The sequence below is a fragment of the Anopheles merus genome, chromosome X (assembly GCF_017562075.2).
Source record: "Anopheles merus strain MAF chromosome X, AmerM5.1, whole genome shotgun sequence".
NCBI lineage: Eukaryota > Metazoa > Arthropoda > Insecta > Diptera > Culicidae > Anopheles > Anopheles merus.
Genome location: NC_054081.1, coordinates 4,851,949 through 4,871,493, shown reverse-complemented (window position 1 = coordinate 4,871,493; position 19,545 = coordinate 4,851,949). Strand labels below are relative to the sequence as shown.

Below are 19,545 nucleotides of genomic sequence, written 5' to 3'. Positions count from 1 at the left end.
CAATAAGCTCATTTATCAACGCAACCTTATTTTTGCTGTTGTCGTTTAAATTGGTTTTAATATCACAAAGTCCTTCCCTAATCAAGCGTCTGGTGTGGCCCATTCAGTGGGGCAGTTGCGTTGCCATTTGGCTAAGAAAAGTGTGCCCGCACACGCAATCTCACTCTCGTTGCGTTCGCTCACGGCTCACGGGGTTTGAAGTGGTGCTATAAATTACAGTATAATTAAATTATTAATCTTCACCATCCAAAGCTAACGCACCAAATGTGCGATAGAGAAAGAGAGAGACGAAGATTTTTTGTATTGAAAATTCCAAAAACGCTTCGTACCACCCATACACACACACACATACACACACACGTTGGTCCTGCGCGCTGCAAACGTTGCATAACGCTCCAAAGCAGCTCCCGTGCGACGACGACGGCGAACTGCGACGACTCGCCTGCTCCGCTGCAAACGTAAACAGTGTACGGGTGCGAGTGCCACGGTCCAGAGCACGACGACGAGGAGAACCTCCAACAGAAAACAAAAGACCGGTGTGGAGTCCTTCGCATCACTAGCCATCACTGGTTGGTGTTTCTTCAGAGCGGTGGGTGCGCGCGAAGCAGTCAGGCACTAGGTAAGCGTCACGGCGTCAATCATCGACGACACAATCAACCAATTCCACAACGCCCATCAATCATAACTGAAGCAGGCCCTAGGATCTCCTCCCGCATCTTGTCAGTGTGCATTATTAGGGTTGGCGCCTCAAACCTATGGAGCTCCCTTTCAGTGTCTTCAATGAAAGTGTAACAGTCTTTCGATAGTTGGACACATCCATCAAAACCGATACGTTCCATCGCCTCCGAAAGGTCTCGTTGGGGTGCGAAAAACGCTGCCATAAATTATCATATGGAGCGCAGGCGTACTGACCGCCCGCACGACTCCCTAACTCGGGGCGGCTGGTTGTGCTACAAGCTCCACACAGTTCTAGCCCTGGTGTCTGTGAATTCTGGCCCAGTTTTACCGTCCAACCTCTGTGCAGAGTCTCAAGAGTAGTGCTCCATTGCAATATCTGGAGGTAGTATGCCCCGTTAAGGTTCCATTTCCAATGGAAGACAGCCTAATTCCGAACACAGTCATTCTATGTCCCTTGGTGTGAGGGTCAGCAGGCCAGCGAAGAAAATCAATATTTTCTCCTTCAGAAGTGTGCCTTACTGCGCTTTACAAAATACAATACCTTCCCATACCACCACACGTCCTAACTGCTCTTCAGACTCTTCAGATCTCAATATCTTGCACGAACGACTTCCAGATTATTATTTCCTGTAGGGAGCATCTCTCCAGGCGCCTGCCATCATGGCCTGCCCGTTTGCGAAGCACATCTCGAGTGAGCAGTTCCAGCGCCAGCCGTCCATCGCCGAGGCCCACAACTGGAATCTGGACGAGGACCTGAGCGAGATACCGGGCGATGCGCTAACGCTCACGCATCTGAACGCAGCGATCCAGCTGCTGACGGCACCGTCGGTAAGTGTCCGCTTGTAGGGTTCTAGGGCACCCATTGCCAGACGTTGATATTCCCGCCCGATACTCTCCCGACAGATCGACAACGTCCACGAGGCACTGATGTCACTGATCGGCAAGTACAGCAACAGGTGGCCCGGCCTGTCAAAGCTGTAAGTGTGGTGTTGCTCGCAGGTCCGCAAGCGAACCTCCAAATGACTGCTTTTCTTTTCCTCATGTCCTTCTATCGGCAGCAAGAGCGAACGTTCGGAGCTGTCCATCTACCCACACTACGACTACCTGGCGGACATTCAGGACAATCTGACGCAGATCGATGGTAATGGTAAACTTTTGCCCTCCTTCCGAAGCGCCTGTAATGTCTGTGTGTCTCTGTCCCTAGAATCGGCCGTCTCGGAGATACTGGTCCATCTCGGCGAGGAGCTGATCCAGACGGCGTGCGTCGGCGTGATCGAGCGCGCCTTCAAGTGTCTCGGCTCGGACCTGCAGGAGTTTCTCGGCTCGCTCGACGGCGTGTACGACGTGCTGAAGCTGCAGGAGGAGGACATCTCCGACACCGGGTTCGTGTGCGCCGGCGAGGGCGAGCTCATCTTCACCTCCGAGCGGCCCGTCCTCGCCTGGCTGCTGCTCGGCTGCCTGCGCGCCCTCGCCCGCCTCCTGTTTGGCTGCGAGCCGGAAATCGAGCTCGAGCCGCTGCCGGGCGATACGCCCCGCTACCGCTACCTGCTGCGGGTGGACGAGCCGGCCGGCAGGGCGCTGGAGCGGCGCGGACCGGCCGACGTTGTGTCGGGGGACGCCCGGGACCTGAAGGTAAGCAATCAGTTCTTCTGCGACGCCTTCCCGTGGCACTTCATCATGGACGAGCAGCTGCGGCTGGTGCAGATGGGGTCCGCCTTCAGCCGGCTCTTTAAGGGGCACGTGGGGGCGGCGGCCGGCGGGCCGGCCGGGCTGCTGTGCGCCAGCACGGTGTTTCGCTTCAAGCGGCCGCGCGGCCTGCAGCTCCACTTCCGCGAGATAGTGCGGCGCACCAACACGCCGTTCATGATCTCGCTGCGTGCGCCGCCCGGCCGGCCCGACTTCTTCGCCAAGGGGCTGGAGATCAAGGGCCAGATGGTGTTCTGTCCCGAGTCGAACGCGCTGCTGTTCGTCGGCTCGCCGTTTCTGGACGGGCTCGAGGGGCTGACGTGCAACGGGCTGTTCATCTCGGACATTCCGCTGCACGATGCGACGCGCGAGGTCATACTGGTGGGGGAGCAGGCCCGCGCCCAGGACGGGCTGCGGCGCCGGATGGACAAGCTGAAGAGCTCGATCGAGGAGGCGAACGCGGCCGTCATCAAGGAGCGGAAGAAGAACGTGAGCCTGCTGCAGCTCATCTTCCCGGCGGAGATCGCCGAGCGGCTGTGGCTCGGGGCGCAGATCGACGCGAAGACGTACCCGGAGGTGACGATGCTGTTCAGCGACATCGTCGGCTTCACCAGCATCTGCTCCCGGGCGACCCCGTTCATGGTGATCAACATGCTGGAGAACCTCTACAAGCACTTTGACGAGCTGTGCGGGTTCTTCGACGTGTACAAGGTGGAGACGATCGGGGACGCGTACTGCGTGGCGAGCGGGCTGCACCGGGCCAGCATCTACGACGCGCACAAGGTCGCCTGGATGGCGCTGCGGATGATCGAAACCTGCACGCTCTACAACACGCACGACGGTCAGCACATCAAGGTGAGTGGGCACTCCTCCTTCGAGCTAGTGGCATGCCTCACTAAGCTCCGCTGCTATTCTTCCTCAGATGCGCATCGGCATCCACACCGGCACGGTGCTGGCCGGGGTCGTCGGCCGCAAGATGCCCCGGTACTGTCTGTTCGGGCACAACGTCACGATCGCGAACAAGTTCGAGTCCGGCAGCGAGGCGTGCAAGATCAACATCAGCCCGACCACGCGCGAGTGGCTGGTGAAGCATCCCGACTACGGCTTCCAGCTGAACGCACGGGACGCGTCGCACATGCCGAAAGAGTTCACCGACTCGAAGGGGCTGACGTGCTACTTCCTGGAGGGCTACAAACATCCGACCCTCAGCAATGATCGGCCCCTGCAGGAGCACATCGAGGAGGCGATGCGACAGACGCTCCAGGATACGGCCGAAACCATTACGCTCGAGGTCGCTCAGTAAAGCCTGGGAGCGAAGGGAGCAATACACACACTCAGATTGGGAGACGACTCCACACGACGGCCGCTGGTTGGGCGGAGTATTGTATTTTGATGTTAGTAGATGTTTAAACAAACAAAAAACCGGTACCATTAGGCAACAAGGCACGGCCTGCTGCGACGGAGATTACCATGTATCCTCCTTTCCCGAGTTTCCCCACTCGTAAACCGCCCCCATACCACTCCCCAACTATTTAGACCAAACTAGCCTACTTAACCCACTAACGACCAGGTGCGGCGAGACGACACCTTCCCTCTTCTTTAGAAACGCCTTATACTCATGATATGCCAAAATGACGATATTCGGTGGGTTTCAGCTCGTTAGACTTTAATGTAATGGATGTATGGATGGTGTTGTTTTGTTTTGTTTTGCTCTGTTGTTGATGTTTGTAGGTGTGTTTGATTTGTCTGACATAGTCCATCGGAGACACACACACGCACCCACACGTTCGTGCGCATTTTCGTTGATGGATACGTGTTTTTTGACGTACGGTGTAACTAAAACTAACTAAAGAACAACTAAAACGAGTAGGTTTTTATGTCGCTTAGTACTACTGTCCGTAATAAAATAAAGGTAATCTATCTACATACACATGCAAGAGGGTGAATTCCGAAATAATGTCAGGGTCACGGTCCTCAATGCCGTCTCTAAGATCCTGTTGTAGATCCTGTGGTGAAGACTGACACTTGCTAGAATTTGTAACAGGAGCTACCCAAGTATGTTTTGTTGGACTTCAACATCCACCATCGACCAAATGTTTACTCCTCGGCAGATCCTTCAGGATCTGGTCCATAGCGGCAGATTCCTACGTACCACCTGTTCATCGACTTCAAGGCGGCCTACGATACACGTAGAACTGGCAGGAACTTTATGTACTCACCTTGGAAGTTCCGGCTGTTAGAGACTACCATGGACAGAGTCCGGACTTGATGTCGGAATCGGTCGAATCTCACCTAAGTCTGAAGCAAGGTAACGAACTCTACATTCTACCGTATCTCCAATTTCTTGCAATAATGTAACAAGTTGCTAACACGTTACTAACTTGCTTATCTACAAGGTCCTGTATGAAGAATCAGTAGACTCTGATCAGGGGTAACGGATTCTGTATTCTACCGGACCTCCAATTTCTTCAACACGATGCTAATTTGCTAATCTACAAGATCCTGTAGGAAGAATCAGTAGACCCTGATCTTCAAGCTGATTGATGTGCCTGATGAAATTGCTCATTAAACCGGGATGTGGAAGATCTTCTATAAGTTATGCTTTGCTGTAATTCCGATCTAGCTGATCATTGTGACGCAATCTCACATTAGTCTGACGCAGGGTAACGGACTTCTTATTGTACCGGACCTCCAATTACTAGGTCCTGTAGGAAGAATCGGTAGACCCTGATCAGCAAGCTGATTCCTGACAATCTGAGAGCTACAGATTCTAGTATATTCTATACAGTGACCCTGTCAAAAGTGACTGCTGAAATAGTCCATCAAACCGAGGTGTGGAAGATCTTCTATAAGTTATGCTTTCCTGTAATTCCGATCCAGCTGATCATTGTGAAGCGATTAACTGTCTTCTTTTCAATGTCACTTTGGTATCATAGCACGATTGATATCTTTCGAAAGGCACTACTATCACTTGAAAGTTACGTTATGTACCTTAGGCAAATATAGGCAGCAAATATGAGCTGCAGAGCCTACAGATTCAATACCATCAGCGTCCCAGCGAGAAAAATCCAGCTTTGATGGAGAAATAGCGGCTTACTATCTCTAAAAAGCATCCTCTGAGCAGAATACGAGTCATTTAGAGATGTTATTCATAGACTGTAATGCTACTCGGCACTTTTCAAGCAGTTGCTTATCTCCATCGAGTATTCGTCTTCACTCCCGTCGCATATACGGGAACGATTTACATCTGACCTTTCTTCTGAAGAGGGAAGAATGCGATTGACGATTGAATTCCAAAAAGATGACCATGAACATGTTATATGTTGGGTATTGAACTAAGATTAAAAACTGGATATAATAAGTCCATTTGACAGATGGTAAAAGCTTTTCAACTGGGAAATAGAAGCAAAATCCGAAGACTTCATGTTTGTTTATGGGTATCAGAAATATCTGAGATTTCAAAGACTGTACGATGGATATTAACAGGTTTATATCGTATATCCTAAAGAATAATAAGCAATCGGCAGAACAGAATTCAACTAAAGAACCAGTATTAATTCATTCCAACAAAATAGTTCATCTCGCCCGGACCGATACCTATAAATAGCCGCTCTCCTTAGCGAGCAACTGATATGCCATGCCAGCGATCGCGCCTGACCTGACCTTCAGCCAGCGGTCGTCGGACGACGCTTGGGTGATGCGTTCGCCTCTTATCGCACACCCAATGTGTGCGTGTGTGATCCATTCCGGTCGTCGATGCACTGGGTGCCGCCTTGAGCGTCGCGATAAGTGCCCCGAGGCCGCGCGAGCGCATCTTCTGCTTCTTCTGCTGCGATCAGTGGGATACGCTCTCGGGTTTAATTGAATTTATTCGCCAGATGGCTTGCAAAACGCGCGACGAATGGCCAATTGTGGTTAGGGTTTGCGTTAAGTTGATAAGCGTCGCGATCGTTACCCATCGTGCCAGGCCAGGTCCGGGGGAGTGGATGATGTGGGTGTGTCGTTAGTCTCGCACTTGCAGATGGAATCAATATTTGGTACAGTGTGTCGACACTGGCAGAAGATGTATGCTCCGGTAGCTGATGAAACAGTTCATTTCAGGCTTCTGCCTATGACATCTTCAGAGTTTAGCGTCCATCACCTTAACTTCCAGCATTGGCTAACACATCATCAGCCGGAACTACCCGGAATGACAACCTCCGACCGTGCGGAGAGCGAGCGAGCGAGCGACACCCCATCCTTAACGATAATTCCCGTCCAATTTCCATGCCAAGCCGGAAACGATTGTGTCGATTGCTGCTGCTGCTGCCTTGTAGACCTTGAGCTCATTTCCCAAGACGCAGTCAGCATTTTAACCCGACACATTCTCACGCGCGGATATAAAACGGGCCCAGCCCTGCCAACCCACGGCCAGTGGGCAGCGAACGGTGACTAGCGGTGACGATACATCTGCGCCATGCAAACGCTGCTCGTATCGATTTCCCTGTTTGTGATGGTAGGACGCCAGGAACTCCCTGCGTATCCCGTGTAAGCAACTTCCCATTTCCCTATTCCAGGCGCACGGTGCGTACGTGGTGCGGTCGTTTGCCGACGCCACCGCGTACCGGGACGAGTGCGTGCAGCAGTACGCCGGGCGGGGCAGCTCGCTGATCGACTACATGCGCCAGGTGGCGCTGCACACGGACGACGCGGACAGCCGGTGGTGCATCGTGCGCTGCATCCTGCAGAAGGCGGACCTGCTGGACGGTGAGGGCGCCCCGCACGAGGCGAACGTGCACGCCCAGATGCAGCACAGCAACGCGATCGTGGAGGACCCGGACGACATCCGCAGCGAGACGAGCCGGTGTCTGCGTGAGCCGCCCGCGTCCGGTGGCGGCGGCGGCGGCGGCGGGTGCCTGCGGGCGTACACGTTCTTCGCCTGCATCCAGAGCACCGAGTACGACTTATTTTGACGACCCGGGTCCGGCCGGTCCGAAACATGTTTGCTCTATTGCTTACCGACCGTTTTCGGTGTCGGCATGTAGTTTAGCCTTAAGTGTCTTCAATAAACACCGTAAGCCCCAACCGAAAAGAATGGTGGCGAAAGCGAACGCCGTTGACGCTGCCTGCCTGTTCGATTATCGCGACTTGCGCCGCTGGGGCCGTTTCTATCAGTGGTCCCCGGTGCGGGCCACCCGGTTTCTCTGTCAACAAGGTTCGTTATCAGAGCTCGGGGTGCACTTTGGTGCCAGATCAGCTGATCACTTCCTGGAAGACCCGAGACGGTTGTGGCAGTGCAGGAGCGGAAGTGAGAGCAGTAATTGAGGCCCTCCCTCCCCAATCCAAACAATCAAATAAAGCCTGACGCGGGACACCCCGGTGGATAAAGCGTCCCATCCGACAAGCCGAGAGAGGGTCAACGTACAAGCATCGAGCTATCAGGCTATCAAGTAAATAAGTGGAGCAAATCAATGCTGTTGCTGCTGCTGTTGCTGCTGCTGCTGATTGTTCGGGACGCGCGGGATCTTGCCCACGGGTTGGGATGAATGATGCTGCTGCTGGGGATTATAAAAGCCGGCGAGCGGGTCTAGTGTAGCCATCAGTCCGTGTTTTTGCCCCGTACTTGAAAGGTGCACCAGCAGCAGCAGCAGCAGCAGCAGCAACAACTCGCCCCACACGTCCTCCAGTGCCCGATTCGCAACGATGTTGAAGTTTGTGGTTGCCCTCCTAGCCTTCACCGCGGTGGTAAGTACACTCAATTCGAGGATCGCTAAGGCACCGGCCGCCAGCAGCTAACACAAACCGCCCTTGTTCTGGACCGCCAGGTGAGCGCCGAGTTTGTGGTGCAGACGCGCGAAGACCTGCTGGCGTACCGGGCCGAGTGCGTCAAGTCGCTCGGCGTGTCGGACGAGCTGGTGGAGAAGTACAAGTCGTGGAACTTCCCGGAGGACGACACCACCCAGTGCTACATCAAGTGCATCTTCAACAAGATGCAGCTGTTCGACGACACGAACGGCCCGATCGTGGACAACCTGGTGGTGCAGCTCGCCCACGGCCGCGACGCGGACGAGGTGCGCGAGGAGATCGTCAAGTGCGCGGGCAGCAACACCGACGGCAACGTGTGCCACTGGGCGTTCCGGGGCTTCCAGTGCTTCCAGAAGAACAACCTGTCGCTCATCAAGGCGAGCGTCAAGAAGGACTAAGTTTGTGTGTGTGGTGCCTGGTGCGTTCGGTGTCGCCCCTTGCAACAAAGAAAAAGGCGTAAAGTCCCCAAAGTGCCATGGGTTGCTACGCATCTGCCGGTCGGTGGATGGAGAGTCGCACATGGATGGATGGGAGGGATTTTGCGCCTTCTTTTTTTTTCTCGGTGCGATGCCGGGACAATCGTGATTCGGACATTGGAATAAAGTGATCTTTTCTCAAGCAAATGTAAAATGGAGCCCGACTCGACTATTCTACTATCAATCTGACGAGGTGCAATTTCAACTTCCCAGCAGCTCCAATTCGACCAGCGAGCAGTTTGAGGATCTGAGATTTTCCAAATTACAAAACTATTTGCTGGATGCTTCAAGGAGCACACGCTGGAGGCGCTAAAAGTGTGCAATTCTAGCCTCAGTTGTACGTTAGATACGCGAACCGAAGTGTTTTCAGTTCTATTGTTCTGCTTCTAATACTTGGGATCCTCACATTTGAACAGAGATGCACAACACACGATCAAAGCGATCCCAATTCTGAACGCCTGAGAGATGTATTGCATTGAAGTACCAAAAGTGTTTCCACCATTCTGCTCTGGTTGGATCAGAGATAAGGAAATTAGTGTTTTGAATTCTGGCATTGTGCTCTGAATGCTTCAGTGAATAGCCCAAGAGTTTGCAATTTCAGCCACACCAGAGACACGCTCTGCCTATATTCAAGTGTTTATACTTTGTGGAACATCCCCAGAAAACTTAGGGATTCGCGTTGGATCTCCAAAATGTTTCTAATTCTAGTGATTTTCAATTATAGCATTCTGATCTGAATGCTTGAGATGTTCGAGTTGGAACATTCAATAGTTTAAATGTCGTTTTCAAATACCAGTAATATCAAAGATTCCTACATGTTCTGTTTCCTACGCTTCAGAGATATGTATTAAAGACGTTCAGAGATACACGTTGCAGGACTGAAGTGATTCCAATTGCAGTATTTTGCTGTGGATGCTTCAGAGAAGTGGAAACGATTGCTTTCAGTTGTAGCATTTTGCTCTGGGCGCTGCAGATACTCGAGTTGAAGCATTCGATAGTTAACATTCAAGTTTTCCCACAAAAGTTTCAGAAAAACGCCCAAGTGTTTTCAATGCCAGCGACATCAGATATACGACCAACAAGATTTATGGTATTCTAATTCTAGCCTGATGATCTCAATACTTCAGATGTATGTATTTAAGATCTCAATCATTCTACTACAGATATTAGAGCTGCAGCAATCAATCGTACAAATTGATCAACACTTTAAATGCTCCAAAGAAGTGTCCAAGTTAATTCCAGTGACATAACAGATACACGCTACCAAATCCAAGAATTCCTGCTGCTTGGATTATGTTCGGGACGCTTCCGAGATAATTCAAATTGAAGAACTAAAGTGTATTCAATGTCTCAGTTCTCACCAAAAAAAAAAGCTTTTGACATACGCGTTTGAGGATCAAAGTGTTTTCAATTCGGACAAAAAACTTTGAATGCTTCAGAGATATTGACTTCAAGCACCTAAAAATGCCACATTTCAGCATTATACTCTGGAAGCTTCTGGAGATCACTTGGTGCCAACTGGCAAAGAGAGAGAGAGAGACAGATAGAGAAAGTGAGAAAAAATGTAATACCACAACGTTCAAACTATTCTTACGCTTTTTGCATCTCTCGCTCCCTCTCTAGGACAGCAAACGCCTCAAACTGTGGCACAATGTGCTGTGTCATCGCTCCGCGCAAAGTAACCGAGGTTCAAACATCTCCTTAGCAACACCAATAAACAAAACCATCCTTCCATCACCAATGCTCCCAGGTGTCCTCCGTGCGCCCACTTGGAGGACACGGAACCATGACCAACAGCCAACAACAACAACAACAACGGCAGAATCCTCCCCCTATAATCAACAAACAAAAAAAATCAATCGAATGGTCACGGTGAGTTGGCACCAGTCGCGCCAAGTAATGGCCAATTCGCGGGATGTTTCGTGCAATGTTTCGGTGCCCTAAGTCCGTCCGTGCGTCCGCGTGCCCGTTTTGAGGTTAGACAGTGCTTCACCCTTTCCTCTCGTGCTTGTGTTTGTGTGTGTGTGTGCGTTGTTTTTCTTTTTTTTACCAAACAGTTCCCTTAGCACAGGGCTTGCCGCAAGAATGACTTGCGGTCCCTTTTTTCCCGACTGGTTTAGGTTGACACTGCGACAATTAATACGGGCAAAGGATCATTGTACCCCGTTGCTTTGTTGTTGTTTGTTCCGTTGGTCCGTTTGCTTAGCTGCTGCTGCTTCGTGAATCGCCGTGCTCACACGCCAATGGCCGTGGTCCTGGTTCCGTGCTGTCTATGCAAATTAGGCATTCTCTCCCTCCCTCGTGCTCCCCAGTTCTGGGGGCATTGGACCAAGGATTGGAAAACTGTTCGATCGGTGCCCCTGTCGTTCGGGCGGAGTTTTTGTTTTTGGGGGCCATGTCCATGTCGATTACCTGCCGTTGATAAGCGTTGGGGGGCGAACGGGAACGTCTAAAGTTGCTGAAAAGTTTGACGTTCGGGGTCAGGGCGTGCAAAGCCAGCAAACACCCAGGGACACAGCGGAGGCAGTGGCTGTTATCAAAATGGTAAAAGCAAAAACAAAAAAAACAAATAAACGAAAGAATCCACCTTTGGTCGTGGAACGGCGAAACGGGCAAAGTTTTCGACACCCCCGTTTGACGTTTCGGGTATTGATTGACACCGAAATTTGGCAGGTGGAAGGAGGGTTGGGGGTTGGGCGTGGAGGCTTCTGGAGGTTTCTTGCTTGTGGCAACGGTGGCAATTATAAATCCCCGTGCCACTACGCGTTTGTTTACAAAACCCCGTCCATCCTCTTCCGAGTCGTGCGCATCTACCGTGCTCCCTCCTGCCCTTGCAGTGTGAGCAGCGAAAGAACAAACGACCACGGGGAAACACATCGCAGACATGCGATCATGAGTTGGGTGCTAAATAAAAGACACGAATAAATTGGACAAACAAACAGAAACGACCGCTTGCGACGGAATAGATAAATTCTGTGAAATTAAAGAAAAATAAAAACACATTCGGAAGTTCGCCGGAAGTTTTCGGAAGAAGATACAAAAATCTTTTATCTACCTTTATGTTTTTATGTGTTATTATTTAACCAATGGCGTTGTTAAAGTAACGTAATATGTCCTTTCTGTATGCCTGCCGATGTCGTTAGTTCCAAATAAAGTAGTAAACTTCAGTGTTTTAACAATTTATCTTCAGCGGACGTTAAAGCAATGAAATATGTAAACATAACCCATAAAATAAACAATCTTCCAGCTGTGGTACGTGTTGCAGAGGATTGGAGGTCTCTTCCCGCTTCATCTGCCCACCGTCACCGTTCTGCCCGTTGCAATCCGACACCGAAGTTTGCGCGCTTTCCGACGCTCGCAACGCCGAAAAGGACAATCCGGCTCGAAGGACCAAACACCGCTCGAACGTGCAGAAGCCGTTTGGCTATAAACAACTACAAAAAAACACACACACACACCACGTTGCTAGCTAACGCAGCGACAACTCGGACCCGAATATTACCGAACGAACGCCAAACGCTCAAAAAAAAAAATCGACAAGCCACAGCCATAGAGCCCTTAAAAAAAGCGCAAAGAAAACCCGAAGCAAAATCAGGCAAAACGCAATGAGCACGCGGCGGCAGCCGAAGGAGGGGGCCGGCCCGGGGCGGAGCGCGCTGGCGGCCGCGTTCACCAGCAACACGAAGGGTGGGGCAATGATAATGAAAAGCGTTTCCATCTTTCTGGCCAGTGGCAGGCGAGCTTCGGCCCAGTCGAGAGATCCGGCCGGGAGCAACAACGGTACCGCAGCGCAGCCGACCGGCGGTTCGCAGCAGGCGAAGGAGCACCAGGGCGCAGCAGCCGGCACCGGGCGGACGACGATCTCGCGCGACAACCGACGCATCCTCGCCAGGATGGATGAGCTGAACGGCAAGCTCAACCCGAAGATGCTGGAGATGTACAAGCGGCGGACGCACTTTTCCAAGTGAGTTGGAGTGGTTGGCAGTTGGCAGGGTGTCTTCTGGGTGTCCGAAGGGTTGAGCTGCCTCAGGTGTAAGAGTGTGTGAGTTCAATCCTGCAAGTGAATGTGTGGGTTCAACTCCACACGAAGAGTTTTCATTAATCTCTTGGATTTTTACTCCACCTTCATAACTTTTTGAATTTTATGCACACTGCATCAGGGGAGAAGACTCCCAAAGGAGTTTTATTGGCACAAAGAATGAATGAGATGAGTCCCAAAACATAATTGGCACAGAGAGTAAGTGCTTGCCAAAAATCGGCAATGTAACAGATGGTGTGTGAGTGGAATCGCAAAAGAGTGACTAGTCGGGCCAGAAGTAATCCTCCAGAAGTAAGTCGCTAAATGACACAGAGAGTGAGTGAGGTTAATCGCTTAGGAAAGTGTATTCAATGAGTAAGTTAAAGTGCTAAATCCCTAAAGAAACTCTACAACTCTGATTCAAGTCACTGAAGAGAGCAGGTCCTAACAGCTCAAAAGATCACTATGAGTGCGATAGTGTGCTAATAGAGCAAGACATTCAAGATGACCTCACGCATGCGATGAGGGCGTGAGATATTCGTGAAGCAATGAAGCAATCAGGTCAGGCGCCTTTCATCGTGCGCTCCAAAGCTAGGCAGGCTCGTCCGAATATCGATTGATCTTATCCGGGAGGGGTTTAATTGACCCATGTTAAATACTACCAAGTACGCTCTCGTAAGACCCGCTCTCCCTCGCGTAGTTGTACGCTCGTTATGTCGAACAAATTCCATCATTTGTACAACCAATTTCGGGAATGGTTATGGGTGTGTGTCTGTGTGGTACGTTTAATAGCGTGGCATGATTTACTGACCAAAAGCCGAAATCGAGTCGAGCGCCGCACTGAACGCAAAAGGAGCGACCGCACAGGTCCTCCAAATGTGTGTTAGCTTCACCCGGCTCACCCAGTTCCCGGGTGGAGGCAATGGTTGTATAGAATGCATAAATTTCCCCGTTATTGATTTGTTTATCATTTATGATTCGATACAACATCGATGTCCCTTTTTTTTATCGCGCGGTTACCGAAATGGCTCTGGTGACATGCGATACATATGGTTTTTTGTTTTGTTTTTGCCTTTTGGTGGGTGGGTTGGAGAGGAATGTAGTTCCATGGGCGTACTTGCATTCTTTTTTTTTTAAGCGTGCAAGGCAGGTAGGCTTATGAGGGTGAGAGGAGAAACAATCATCATGCCAGCGGCCAGAATGTCGTGTGAGTTAATTTTTTGCTTTTATTGCTTGCTAGACAAACGAGCGTAGTCGATTCAGAGTCATCAATATATCTGAAAGGTGAAAAGAATCTTTTCCAAAGCTAAGCAATGCATTAAAGATGTCCTGTAGAATCTCAACTTCATTAAGAATCATCAACAAGCAATCTTCAAATCTTAGAGCCTTTTAGAATTCAAAGTTCAATTGCAAAGGTTTTAGATCTTAGTCACAGTAGATCTGTGAAGTATGGAATTGAAACCATGGGTCTTATCAGCTCACGCTGAGCGTACTTCTCAAGGAATATGGCTAGGTTCTAGAGTTTCATCACGTAAATTATGTTCTTCTGTGTCCTTGTGTGGAATACAAAACATTTTGTTCTCAGCTCTGCTGGAAGTTCTTTTTTTAGTTCCTAATGCCTAGAAAATTCTACGTGATTCGGGCTACTGTCTTCCTAATTCTGTTTGCAGGTTTAATAAAGCGATTGGTTGTTTCATTCACAGATATATTGATTCACAGGACATTCATTTGTTGCTGAGGTTCATAATGTTGTCTTATTTTGTATATCGTACATACGTAGATATATCATTCAGTAACCTTAACAAGTGTAACAGATCATAGGATAACGAAGTCCTAGAAGAAGTAGATGACAGCGTCTAGCATTTGGCCAATGGTTATATATAAGACTATAAGATATTCTTATCCTATTTGTCGATATTTATAGAAAAGATTAAGGCTATTGGCTCAGGTACTGTAAGTGACAAAGAGATTCTATGCGTCAAATATATGACGTATACAAACTGGAGACTGGAGATGGTGACAAAAAGTTGCGATTTTTGTGAAATATCATTTAGAACATGCCATCTGGATATCGGATGACTACGAATTTCCTTGTTACACTCCACTTTGAATAAAGTCGGAATAGCTTTTCTACAGTTCCAAATTCCCAACTAGATCCTCCAAAAAACAAAATCTCTGTCCCTCAACATTTCATCCCAAGATTCGCAAGTTTGGCTAACTGTCTGTACCCTCCAATACCTTCCAAACTTCCAACATTTCAGGGTGGAGGTGGAGGCGCTGTGCAAAATCTATCGCAAGCTGGTCGCAAACGCCAGCATGAACTCGAAGGCACTGGCCGCCAGCAACCCGGGCGTAATTGCCAAGGCCGGCTCCTCAATGGACGGCATCGACCGGTCGGTCTTTCGCGAGCTGCTCCACAGCACGTTCGACATCGTGACGGAGGAGACGCTGATGGAGCGCATCTTCTGCGCGTGGGAGAAGGGCTACGAAGGTTTGCCGATCCGGCTCGAGGGCTGGCTGATGGGGCTGTCCACCTTTCTCAAGGGTTCGCAGGCGGAGAAGACCGCGTTCTGCTTCCGCGTGTACGACCTGAACAGCGACGGGTTCATCACGAAGGACGAGATGTTCGCGCTGCTGCGCAACTGTCTGATCAAGCAGCCGCAGGACGAGGACCCGGATGAGGGCGTCAAGGATCTGGTCGAGATTGCGCTGCGCAAGCTGGACATGGATAAGGATGGCAAGGTAGGACACGGGCACTGAGATAGAGATGATGTTGGGGATGCTCTTTTTTATTTGCTTATGTGTGGGAATGGTTTGCAGATTTCGTTCCAGGACTACCAGGAAGCGATTGCGGAGGAGCCGCTACTGCTGGAGGCGTTCGGCCAGTGTCTGCCATCGGATCGGGCGACCATGTCCTTCCTGTCGACACTGCAAGCGTAATTGTTACCTTTCATTACTACTTCTTTTCACGCTATCCTTCTTTACTGTTCGACTCATGCAGCTAACGAACCTGACGAGCACTTTCTAGTGCCTGGTTGGGGGGTGTGACCCTAACTCACCTGCCGAGGAATCCTCACACTCCCCCTAGTAATACTATCAAACTTCTGGGAGGGGCGGAGTATCCCATTGCCTTTTCCCTCAAATCCCAACCAAACAAACAAACGTAAGACGCAGGCTTCCCATTCCAATGCCCCCTCCAGCACGGATCGAGGTAAAGCGGGAGCTCCAAGCGAGCAAAACCCCCAACCTTTTATGCCTTAATGTTGCGCCCACCTTCACTGCCGCCCTCTCGCTGCTCAACTGCTATCTATGTATTTCGTCCGTTTTTTGCCTGTGTCTGTGTCTTGTATCGACCAACATCGTTTCCTCTCTTTAGCATGTGAATGTTTGTTTCGTCCTGCTTGTCCTGCTGCCTGGCCTCAGTTGTTTTATTACCGGTTTTGGGAGGCTTGTTTCTGTCTGTGTCGCCTGTCATTACCGTTTTCACGACGCTCTATTGACGCTATAAAACGTGCGGAAAGACATATCCTCGCCGTCGCCGTTTAAAGCCTCTACTTGCCGCTATACAAAATCGGTCTTTTTTTACTTTCTTCCTTCGGTTGCCTTTCTTTTCGCTGTCACGCGCGATCTCCCCTCTTTACTGCGTGACGACCCAGGACTTGTTGCATTGTACAAAAAGCTCCGTCCAGTGCGCCACCTTCCCTCCCTGGGTCCCCCGGAGAGGCACGAGGTTTTATGATTTTGCTCCCTACGCTACAAGGACCACTCCGATCAGCTTGTCGCCTGGCAGGCTTCGTGTGCGTGTGTGCTTGTTGTTTGCGATCTGTATCGCTGTATGTGCCCCTGCTGTAAATATTGCTTGCTGCAGTCAGCGGCTACGATGCATCATCGTATCGCTCTGTAAATAATTATCCATACACATCCATCGATCCACCATTTGCTGAACATTGGGAAACTACTGCATTGCGATGAGTGGTCGAAAATGGACCGCTTTTTGGTTTCGGTTTTCGATCATGGCCGCTGCACGCTGATAACGATCCAGTTCCTTTAGTTAGCGTTATCAGTGGGCAGATATCAAGCTGTTATTAAGAGGGCGCGTTATTCAGCTACCACCTGCCAATATCTTTCTTCATCTTCTCAAGCTATTACTGCTGCTACTGATGCTGCTGTTGTTGTACGCAATGTGACACTATCTGTTGCCTGCTCACTGTTTCTGTTTTTGTAATGTCCTTCGCCTCACAGTGCTTATGTTGAGTCCATTTGGTAGACTGATTAATGATTGGGAATGAAGCTTTGCCAATGACCGAATGAATCTAAACCTTGGATAAGGAATCTTCAATCTTTCGTGAACCACTAATGACTCAATGAGTCTTCAAAGATTAGATGAATAATTAAATATACTACACTTCATGAAGCTTCCCGAAAGATGTTTGTACAAAGTTTCCCATCCCATTGTACAAAGTTTCCCAGTTTCAACCTGTGTTCCATGGCGTTGGCAGACGTGGTCCGCAAAAGAATTTATTTTTGAAAACAGAAAAGCTTTTTGCTAAACATATCGTGATTTTTTCCCTACGATCAAGATTAAATTTCCAAAAGGGAAGCCTAGAATAAGATTTCAACATATTTTTGACCAAAAACTAAATTTTTGAACTAAGTTTAAAAAAATGTATATCTTCAATGGATGTGGGCCGCGGCAAATGTATTTTCCAAGCCTAGTGGTCCTTGCTCCTAAAAAGGTTGGAGAGCACTGCTCTACAGTAGTTAAATCGTGTGGAATTAAATATAATCGTATTTGAACTGGTTAGGGATCGACTGGAACCCTTCAGAAGATAAAGCCTTGAGAATCATTCATGTCATTAAATGGCTCAATCTCAACATACAGACGATTCCAGACGATTTCAGAAGATCTGTTCCGGACAATACTAGGCGGTTCCAAAAGGTTTTGATTGCATCTTGTTTTTCTGGAACTGTTTCCACTATTTTTTCAGCACTTTCGAAACAAGCTAAATCAATTTTGTTCAACCATACAACGACTTGATTTTGCAAGTTGTTTTGAGAATCCCGGCAATTAATCTGCTCTGTTCCTAAGATACGAGGTTTATACATTCCCAAGACCTCCAAAGAGATTTATACCGAATATCATGTTTTTTTAGCCATACTACACTTGATAAATGGCTATTTTTGGTTTGCACTTTGATATTTCTGGCTTTTGAACAATTTGTTTTGTTTTTTTTTTGCAAAAAAGCAATTTTTTCCATTTGGAAATTCTTGGAGCAAATTTTACGGATTTGACACATTGCATATTCATTTCGCATTTGCCAAGATCCGCGTAAATTGGGAACTGTACATCTAATGAGTTCCAAGATGTAATCTCGGGTGATTTTACATTTGTGACATTCATTTCTAGATTGAAGAATCGCAAATTTCGGATGCAACAATTGATGTCCTCGAACGACTCTTCATTGAAGATTCCTTCTTCCGATTGCACAACACACTAGCTCTTAGTTGTTATGTCCCAGTACCGGCGCGTCACTTGTAATGGACGCCGCACTTGTTCACAAAATACACCCACTCTCTCTCTCTCTCTTTCACTCCCACATACACACAAAGTTCACCTCATCCGTTTACAGAGATGCACGATTTTATCTGTACACTTTCGTTTCTTCGTCTCGTTTTGACGTTTTTGGTGCTATACTGCAGCCAAGAGGACTCCAACTAATGTTACCAACGCAAAAGCCCACTTCAAACATCTCGAAGGAATACTTCTCCGTAAGCAAACCACTTCGAACAAAGCACAGGTACAACAGTAGAACAATCGTGCAACCCACAAACCCTGCAAATGCAACTCACGAGTGCTCATCTCTTCTTTTCAGACCTGCCGGGTGACGGTTTGTGCGATCTTCGTCTTATCATCATCACCTTCCGCCTGCCCACCGACGGAAACCTGCACCACCAGTTGCACGGAGTTGGAGAGGAGTGAGGAAAAGGAAGGAAAACAGGTCAACCATCCGTCCCCGCCTGACCTTGCCATCCGTGCGCCGTCAGCGCAGTCGTCACCCCAAAAGTTATGATGCGCATCGCAGCATCGGCCGCACCTAAAATCGAAGGTCACAACACATGTTTTGGTTGGGCTTGGGGAGGGTAGGAGTCAAGGTACCGGAGGTTCCGCTTCCGGAAGACGTTCCGGCTATTTTGATTTTGCACTGTTTGCCAATTTGCCAAACACTTTTTGCCACATACACATTGACGCACATTAATGCCTCGGAAGCAAAAACAAAAAAGCTTTCGACTTCGACGCGATAGAGGTAGATTTCTAACGTTGCTTAGGCAGGCGGGTGGGCCCAGGGACAGAGCCAGGCAGCGCAGGCAGCTCAACTAGGCTGTCGAGCAATTAGCGAAAACGCCAAATTAGAAAACTCACTAGATGCAGGTACGACGGGTAACAGTATCCTTCCTAGCTCAAGCCTTACGCCTATGTAGCGAACCTCCAAACAGCTGTTGGGGGTATGTTTTGTTTTTGATGTACGAAAGAGACCAACCACAAACTTCCCAACATGAGCAGAACTATATTAGTGAATTAACGAAAGAAAGCTATTTATCTAGTCGTAAGTACCGGTTAGATTCGTTTTGACAACGGTTGCAACAGTGTATAGTTATATGTAGAATGAGAATGTGTTAACTTCCGATTGCTTGCTGGACTTTAGATTGTTTGAGATTTCATAGCAATAGAGCAAACCGAGAGAGAGAGAGGGAGACATCGAGTGAAGTGTTACAAATAAATGAATTTGGGGTGTTGTTAGCATTATATAGTCGTGGATATGTGTTCATATTTCACATAGTAATTCAGTCAAGGAAATCCTATCCGACTTAACAAACTCTTGAATTCGGTTTTAGAAGTATATT

General features: G+C 49.0%; 4 protein-coding genes across 10 annotated transcripts; all 4 read left to right on the top strand.

The window, feature by feature from the left end:
• Window positions 1-397: 397 nt before the first annotated feature.
• On the top strand, window positions 398-4,292 carry LOC121591933 (head-specific guanylate cyclase). Of its 3 annotated transcripts, none has more exons than XM_041913066.1 (6): window positions 398-619; window positions 1,312-1,506; window positions 1,582-1,655; window positions 1,737-1,819; window positions 1,883-3,219; window positions 3,287-4,292. In XM_041913066.1, the coding sequence occupies exons 2-6, from the start codon at window positions 1,339-1,341 to the stop codon at window positions 3,665-3,667; spliced, it is 2,043 nt and encodes a 680-aa protein (XP_041769000.1). In that variant the 5' UTR covers window positions 398-619; window positions 1,312-1,338; the 3' UTR covers window positions 3,668-4,292. The 3 variants fall into 3 exon arrangements, with proteins under 3 accessions (XP_041769000.1, XP_041768982.1, XP_041768991.1); XM_041913048.1 differs by having other exon boundaries at window positions 1,295-1,506; XM_041913057.1 differs by lacking the exon at window positions 398-619 and adding an exon at window positions 628-1,060 and having other exon boundaries at window positions 1,295-1,506.
• Window positions 4,293-6,721: 2,429 nt separating this feature from the next.
• LOC121592005 (general odorant-binding protein 99a-like) lies at window positions 6,722-8,017 on the top strand. Its single transcript, XM_041913195.1, has 2 exons — window positions 6,722-6,859; window positions 6,921-8,017. Exons 1-2 carry the CDS (start codon window positions 6,821-6,823, stop codon window positions 7,314-7,316), a joined length of 435 nt encoding a protein of 144 aa, XP_041769129.1. The 5' UTR covers window positions 6,722-6,820; the 3' UTR covers window positions 7,317-8,017.
• On the top strand, window positions 7,940-8,778 carry LOC121592013 (general odorant-binding protein 99a). Its single transcript, XM_041913207.1, has 2 exons — window positions 7,940-8,088; window positions 8,169-8,778. Exons 1-2 carry the CDS (start codon window positions 8,047-8,049, stop codon window positions 8,544-8,546), a joined length of 420 nt encoding a protein of 139 aa, XP_041769141.1. The 5' UTR covers window positions 7,940-8,046; the 3' UTR covers window positions 8,547-8,778.
• Window positions 8,779-8,876: 98 nt separating this feature from the next.
• LOC121591991 (EF-hand calcium-binding domain-containing protein 1-like) lies at window positions 8,877-19,447 on the top strand. 5 transcript variants are annotated; one of them, XM_041913159.1, is made up of 6 exons: window positions 8,877-9,714; window positions 9,788-12,588; window positions 14,904-15,384; window positions 15,463-15,578; window positions 18,343-18,440; window positions 18,516-19,447. In XM_041913159.1, exons 2-5 carry the CDS (start codon window positions 12,230-12,232, stop codon window positions 18,359-18,361), a joined length of 975 nt encoding a protein of 324 aa, XP_041769093.1. In that variant the 5' UTR covers window positions 8,877-9,714; window positions 9,788-12,229; the 3' UTR covers window positions 18,362-18,440; window positions 18,516-19,447. The 5 variants fall into 5 exon arrangements, with proteins under 5 accessions (XP_041769093.1, XP_041769076.1, XP_041769084.1 ...); XM_041913142.1 differs by having other exon boundaries at window positions 8,877-10,176; window positions 10,248-12,588; XM_041913150.1 differs by having other exon boundaries at window positions 8,877-10,600; window positions 11,872-12,588.
• Window positions 19,448-19,545: the final 98 nt, after the last annotated feature.

What these genes read in the sequence shown, in the direction of transcription:
- LOC121591933 (XM_041913066.1), top strand. Translation starts at nt 1,339, where the DNA reads ATGGCCTGCCCGTTTGCGAAGCACATCTCGAGTGAGCAGTTCCAGCGC. An exon ending in AGCTGCTGACGGCACCGTCG is followed by an intron (nt 1,507 to 1,581) that starts GTAAGTGTCCGC and finishes CTCTCCCGACAG; the next exon opens with ATCGACAACGTCCACGAGGC. An exon ending in TGGCCCGGCCTGTCAAAGCT is followed by an intron (nt 1,656 to 1,736) that starts GTAAGTGTGGTG and finishes TTCTATCGGCAG; the next exon opens with CAAGAGCGAACGTTCGGAGC.
- LOC121592005 (XM_041913195.1), top strand. Translation starts at nt 6,821, where the DNA reads ATGCAAACGCTGCTCGTATCGATTTCCCTGTTTGTGATG. An exon ending in CGATTTCCCTGTTTGTGATG is followed by an intron (nt 6,860 to 6,920) that starts GTAGGACGCCAG and finishes TCCCTATTCCAG; the next exon opens with GCGCACGGTGCGTACGTGGT.
- LOC121592013 (XM_041913207.1), top strand. Translation starts at nt 8,047, where the DNA reads ATGTTGAAGTTTGTGGTTGCCCTCCTAGCCTTCACCGCGGTG. An exon ending in TCCTAGCCTTCACCGCGGTG is followed by an intron (nt 8,089 to 8,168) that starts GTAAGTACACTC and finishes CTGGACCGCCAG; the next exon opens with GTGAGCGCCGAGTTTGTGGT.
- LOC121591991 (XM_041913159.1), top strand. Translation starts at nt 12,230, where the DNA reads ATGAGCACGCGGCGGCAGCCGAAGGAGGGGGCCGGCCCGGGGCGGAGC. An exon ending in CGGCGGACGCACTTTTCCAA is followed by an intron (nt 12,589 to 14,903) that starts GTGAGTTGGAGT and finishes CCAACATTTCAG; the next exon opens with GGTGGAGGTGGAGGCGCTGT. An exon ending in ACATGGATAAGGATGGCAAG is followed by an intron (nt 15,385 to 15,462) that starts GTAGGACACGGG and finishes AATGGTTTGCAG; the next exon opens with ATTTCGTTCCAGGACTACCA.